Source organism: Myotis davidii, unplaced genomic scaffold (genome assembly GCF_000327345.1).
Source record: "Myotis davidii unplaced genomic scaffold, ASM32734v1 scaffold1521, whole genome shotgun sequence".
NCBI classification, from domain to species: Eukaryota; Metazoa; Chordata; class Mammalia; order Chiroptera; family Vespertilionidae; genus Myotis; species Myotis davidii.
In genome coordinates, this window is record NW_006291034.1 from 253,952 (window position 1) to 260,359 (window position 6,408).

Here is a 6,408-nt window from a genome sequence, read left to right on the forward strand (position 1 = left end):
CTTCTATTATTGTCTGTATAACTTAGAAATAATTTATTTAAAAATATATCTTTATTGATCTCAGAGAGGGAGATAGAAACATCAACGATGAGAGAGAATCACTGATTGGAGTCTCCTGCACACCCCCTACTGGGGATCGAGCCCGCAACCTGGGCATGTGCCGTTGGCCGGAATCAAACCTGGGACCCTTCAGTCCGCAGGCTGACGCTCTGTCCACTGAGCCAAACTGGCTAGGGCACATAGAAATAATTTAATTGCATGTGGCATGTTCACATTCAGTCTTGTGTTGTATTTATATTTAAATGCTTCTCATTTAAATCACCTTGGTGGTGGTGGTGTGTGTTTTTTTATGAGTTTACTTGAGGCAAACTTATGGAATATGCCAGGAGCAGGATTTCAAATGCTCCCTCAATTATCTTGCTTGTCAGTTTGAATGTTAAACTGCGTTGAGGTAGGAATTATGTAACAGTTGTATTCCCAACGCAGGCGTTTCAGTATTTTCACAGAGTAAACGCCCAGTACCTCTTTGTGTAATAGAAAATGACTAGTTCCATACTGTGGTCTTTCTAGACAATAATAGTAACTTTTTTTTACTCTCCAGGAGAGCTCTTGAAACTAAAAAACCCTTCACAAGGCAGAAGTGGGCTTTGTGATCATTCATTCTATCCCAAGATGACGACAGAATCCCAGAGAGCTGCAGCTCAGAACCCTCCGGAGGATGAAGGGCTTCTGAGAGTGAAGGTGGAGGAGGAAGATTTTGTCTGGGGGCAGGACGCTGGCTCGGGGAGAAGTGATTTTCTCAAGCAGGAGCTGTGCCGGCAGCTGTTCAGGCATTTCAGCTACCACGACGCACCTGGGCCCCGCCAGGCACTGCACCGGCTCCGTGAGCTCTGCGGGCTGTGGCTGCAGCCCGAGACGCACAGCAAGGAGCAGATGCTGGAGCTGCTGGTGCTGGAGCAGCTTCTGAGCATCCTGCCCGCGGAGCTGCAGGCCCTGGTGCGAGAGCAGCGCCCGCAGAGCGGGGAGGAGGTGGTGGCCGTGCTGGAAGACAAGAGAGCCAGCGGTGAAGCAGTGCTCCAGGTACAGGGACGCTGGGTGGCTGAGGCCTCCAGAACGATGGCGGCCCACAGTGGGAGAGCTGGGCTCCTAGTTCAGGATGCATTTATGTCTCCTTGGCTCTCTGGTTGGGATATGCCATATCTCACCGCTGAGTCAGACTTGATTCTTCCTTCCCCAGTTTTGTGTTCCTACAGGAGGTTCTCTTTGTTTGGGGAGATGTGTGGTTCTAACAGGGACTCTCTCCTAAGTCCAGATGTCCTTTGTTCTTCTCAGGTTCCAGTCCCTGGACAGGGACAGGAAATATTCAGGAGGAAGGTTGCATCTCCTGGACCAGCATTTACTGACCAGCTCCCGCCGGTGGACACCGAGGACCTTCAGGTTTCTTCAGAACCCGCTCTCCCACTGAACTTGGGTAAAGCTGTGTCCGTGGACGGAGGGATGGGGCCCTCCCTTCTTAGACTGTCCCAATAGCTGTAGGTGGTCCTTTTCTTTGCCAACCAGAAGTGATGGATGGATGGATGGACGGACGGACGATGGACGGATGCTTTCAGCTCTGTGTACGCACACTCCGGAGTCATTTACAACTTTACTTTTCTCTCACATCTGCATCCTCATCTGCTTTCTTTGGAGATGGTGCCTCCCCTTCTTCCTCTAAGCCTAACCGTAGACGTGTATCCTAGATCCAGAGCCCCCTGGTCCCTCAGTCCCACTCGGAGTTCTTTGTTCCTACTTTGTCTTCCCCTCCTTTCTTGCTGGCGAAGCTCCTCCTCCCAGGCTTTTCTGTTTCATCTGCTCATCCTGATGGGCGTCTCCTCTCTCTGCCAACCACTGCACACAGGACCAGCTTGTACCGATTTGTTCTTCTGTGTGGTTCATGCCTCTCTTTTGGAAGGGCATGTTTTTGGAATGGCCAAATGAGGTACCAATTTGTAACTATCTTGGGTGTATCTGAACAATTTATTTTCTTCCAGCTCAGCAAACCTCTTCTGTCATTATTGTCATTTTAGGTCATGAGAGTGAAAACAACGTGTCTCTGTCAAGTCTTGACGTTCATGAAAACACAGGCTCACAGAGAATTGTGTCAGGACGACCTTCGACATTTGCCTCAGAGGAGTCTGCTGAGCCTTGGGACGTCTCCAAGTCTGCGGGCCGGGTAAAGCGGCAACAGGAAAACGAGCCTGGGGAGTCTCAGAGACCATCGTCTGCTCAGGATGGAGGCTTTAGCAAAATCCTCACCCACAAAAATATACTTTCAGGTGAAATAATAAGTCACAATGGATGTGACAGATGCATAAACCTGAACCCAAGTGAATTCACACACCACAGATCTTGTAAACACAGTACCTATGACCAAAGTCTCCAGTGGAATTCGGGTTTTATTATGCATCAAAACATTTACGTTGGAGAAAAAACTCCCCGTGGAAAATCTCTCAAGCACTCAAACCTTATTAAACAGACAGCAGTTTTCAGCGGAGAAAAACCCCATCAATGTAGTGAGTGTGGGAAAGCTTTCAGGCACAGCTCAAAGCTTACCAGACACCAGAAAACCCACACTGGAGAGAGACCCTATGAGTGCAACGAGTGTGGCAAAGGCTTTGGCGGGAGATCAGATCTCACTAGACACCAGAGAGTCCACTCTGGGGAGAGACCCTTTGAATGCAAAGAATGTGGAAGAGCCTTCAGCCTGAACTCACACCTCATCCTGCATCAGAGAATCCACACCAGAGAGAAACCCTATGTGTGCAGTGAATGTGGGAAAACCTTCAGGGTGAGCTCACACCTCATTCGACACCGGAGAGTCCACACTGGCGAGAAGCCCTATGCGTGCAGCGAGTGCGGGAGAGCCTTCAGTCAGAGCTCGCACCTCAGCCAACATCGGAGAATTCACAAGAGGGAAAGCCTATTCATGTGAGGGACTTAAGTTCATAGGGAACGCTCAGGAAATAGCAAAATGCGGGAAACATTGACCACAGAGTAAATCCTGGGTGGGTGAGTGACTGACAGCCGGTCCCTCCCCCTGTCCTCTAGTGTGCGGTCTGGCCTGTGGTCCGACCGCTCTGCTTTCTGAACGGCTCGGCTGCCAAGCCAGACGAGCAGAGCTGGGGGAGGCAAATAAATAGGTTAGCCCAGCGGTGGAGAGAGGACAGCAAAGGCCCTTCTTAGAAAATAACCCTGATCACAGTGTGTGTGGGGGGGTGCTCGGGAGAGAGTCCTCCTCGGCCCCACGTCGTGGTTCTGCACACGAAGGCCGCCGAGCACAGAGCTGGAGGGGTGTGTGAAAGGGGACTCGGTAGTGCTGGCCCTCCGACAGGTAGGGTGTGATCTGCATCAAGGTCCTGCCAGGAAGTACACCCAAGGCAAGAGGCTGGAGTCAGAGATTCCAACAGGAAGGAGGGGTGTGGAAGGAAATGAGGCAAGAGGTGGCCGGGGTCAGAGGCGAGCAATGTGTTCAAGTGGGAGGGAACCTAGATCTGGAGGCGACAGATACAGTCCTGTAACGGAACCTTCCTGCCACGTGTGCTGTGTGTTTGTGGACACCTCCTGGGCTGAGAGGACAGAGGCTGCAGTTCTGGGGCCTCTCGACTGGCCACTGACGAGAGGAGGGCAGAGGGAGTCGGTACCAACAACAAAGCCTCTGAAGCTTTAAACCAGCACAGAAGTGCCTCTATTCTAAATGCCTTGCCCGTGTTCCCATTTATCCTGTAATATCCTGGTGAATAGTAGAGTGGCTATTATCCTTATTTCATTGGAGAAAATTTTGAGTTAAAAGGAGTTCAGTAACTTGAGTTAAATAGGAGAGCGGGCCATGTGCCGGAGCAGAGGACATATCTGTGTTTCTTTGCCCCCCGTGTTGTATCGAGCATTTGTGTTCCCCATGAGCACAGATTTCAGTGGGCCCATGAGTCTTGGGAGTTCACTGAGGCTCAGAATATGAAGGGGAGCAGAGTAGGCCACCCCAAAATGGGCCACTTTGGCATGTGAATTATTTTGAGCTGAAGGAAATCGAGACCCAGTGGACTCAGGAAAAAGTTTAACCGCTCCCTTAACTATCCAAAATTTTTATTGTGGGCCTGTCCTAGAAAGAGAGCTATGAAGAGAGTTAACTTTTACCTGCGTGACCTTTATGTAGGACAGGGCAACCCTCAGAACCAAGCATCTGCCCTTATCTTCCTGTGAATCACAGGCCCCATCCGCCCTCCCATTCCTCAGCTCAGGATGACAGACAAGCCTCAACTGCCTTTGGGTCTTATCTTTGTTGGTGCTTTCGTTTGTACAAAATTAAAATTGTTTTTCTCCTGTCAATCTGTCTTCTGTGCATTTGATTGTTAGGCTAAAGAACCCAGAAGGGAAGAAGGAAATTTTCCCACTTCTGCACACACACGGTGAGCGTGTTATGTCTGCATCTGAGTCACTTGTGTGCGGACAGCCAGGTGAGACTGTACTTTCCGCTGCAACAGGACTTGCTTCTAAGTCAGAAGGTTGGCGAGTGGAAGCATCTAAGAAACAGGAACAACCAAGGAGCCCTACAATATTCTTTCTTACGTGTGTGACTTCCCTGTATTAGGCAACCACTTACTGAAAATGACAAAACAGAAGGAAAGGGAAGGAGAGCAGCCCTCTATCCCCTTTCCTGTCAGTCTTTGCCCGTCAGGTAGAATGTGTGTCTGTCAAGAGTGAGGGTTCACCCTAGCCTGTTTGGCTCAGTGGATAGAGCGTCAGCCTGCGGAGCACATGCCTTGGTTGCAGGCTGGGTCCCCAGTGGGGGGGTGGGGGGAGGGAGGGCATGCAGGAGGCAGCCAATCAATGATTCTCGTCATTGAAATTTCTATCTTTCCTCCCTTCCTCTCAAATGAAAATATTTTTTTTAAAAGAGCGAGTTAGGGTTCAATTTCTACAGCATGTCCACTGAGTTTATGGGGCAAGCAAAAGTAGGTTTACAGTTATAATACAAATAATACAATAATACAAGAATAAACTTGCATATGCACAACTGTAAACCTACTTTTGCCTACCCCGGTTTGGGAGCCTCGAGATATGAATTGTCCATAATTTTGATGTTTTCACATACAAGTTAAATGTGTTTGTATTTGCATTTAAACTGGCATTGCAAAATATAAAGGTTCCCAGGAAAACTCAGTAATCATTTAAATTTTTCTTTACTACAAATGACATTAAATAACAAAAACATGACGAATCAAGAGTCAGTATGTGGGGTGGGAAGATAAAAACGGTTTTATGGCCTTATCCCTTTAACATGATGTTTTCCTGCTTTTTAAACAAGGGGTCCCACTTTCAGCATGAAGCCTGCAAATTATGTCGCTTGCACTTGTTGATGTAGATTAAGTTCCATAAATTTCTTATTTTCCGTACTACTTTTGTCTCCTGAAATAAACAAACTGCAAAGATATACACGGAAAAGGCCGCAAGTCACTCAGCGCTTGTCCGACCCGCCGCCCTCCCTGCGATTGGCAGCATGGCAGCCGCAGGCACGTGGAGCGGCGGGGACTAGGGCCAGTAGGGAGGTGAGGGGCAGGGCCAAGCGGATTCGCAGGTCCACTTCTGCCGGGCCGAGGCCGGTCCCAATTTAGGTGAGCACTTCTTGGGGACCGGTTTCATGAGTTCATTTTCTGCGGGCAAAATATACATGAGCACTCCCCCCACCCAACCCCGGACTAAATTCTTGGGTAAACTTGAACACTTCCACCGGACCGGAATCTTGGATGCACTTCCTCCGAACCCAATATACGTGATCACTTCCGCCGGACGGGATTCCTGGATACACTTCCGCCGGACTTAGTTTACGTGAGCACTTTAGATGCACTTCCTCCGAACCCAATATACGTGAACACTTCCGCCGGTGCGGAATCTTGGGTGCACTTCCTCCGGACCTAGTTTACGTGAGCACTTCCGCCGGACGGGATTCTTGGGTGCACTTCCTCCGGACCGAGTTTACGTGAACACTTCCGCCGGACCGGATTCTTGGGTGCACTTCCGCCGGACCTGTTTATGTGACACTTAGCCGGACCCTATTTACGTGAATACTTCCGTCGGGCCAGATTCTTTGTATGCACTTCCGCCGGACCCAAAGTACGTGAGCACTTCCTCCGGCCCGGATTCTTGAATGTATTTCCTTCAGACGGGGTTTATAAGAGCACTTCCTCGCGATAGGGATAGTCGGTGCACTTTTTCCAGGTTAGGTTTAGGTTATGCTTTTGTGGGGCGGGTTTCAGGCGTTGCATTTCAGTTAGGCTGGTTGGCATTCGCAGTTTCTCCTCATTGGGTTCGCTGACGCACTTTCTCGCGGGGCTGGCGTGGGGAGGGGCTGGTTAGTGTCCATCCCTCGCCTCA

General features: G+C 49.7%; 1 protein-coding gene and 1 long non-coding RNA gene across 2 annotated transcripts in view; both read left to right on the top strand.

The window, feature by feature from the left end:
• Positions 1–6,408, top strand: part of LOC102766637 — a 35,404-nt gene that overhangs the window by 2,116 nt on the left and 26,880 nt on the right. The window contains exons 2-4 of the mRNA XM_015564324.1: positions 602–1,080; positions 1,333–1,471; positions 2,067–2,968. Coding sequence (XP_015419810.1) covers positions 602–1,080; positions 1,333–1,471; positions 2,067–2,968 — 1,520 coding nt within the window. The remainder of the gene's footprint in view (positions 1–601; positions 1,081–1,332; positions 1,472–2,066; positions 2,969–6,408) is intronic.
• LOC102767495 overlaps positions 6,127–6,408 on the top strand; it is a 5,384-nt gene continuing 5,102 nt past the window's right edge. The window contains exon 1 of the long non-coding RNA XR_001513947.1: positions 6,127–6,147. This is a non-coding gene — a long non-coding RNA (uncharacterized LOC102767495). The remainder of the gene's footprint in view (positions 6,148–6,408) is intronic.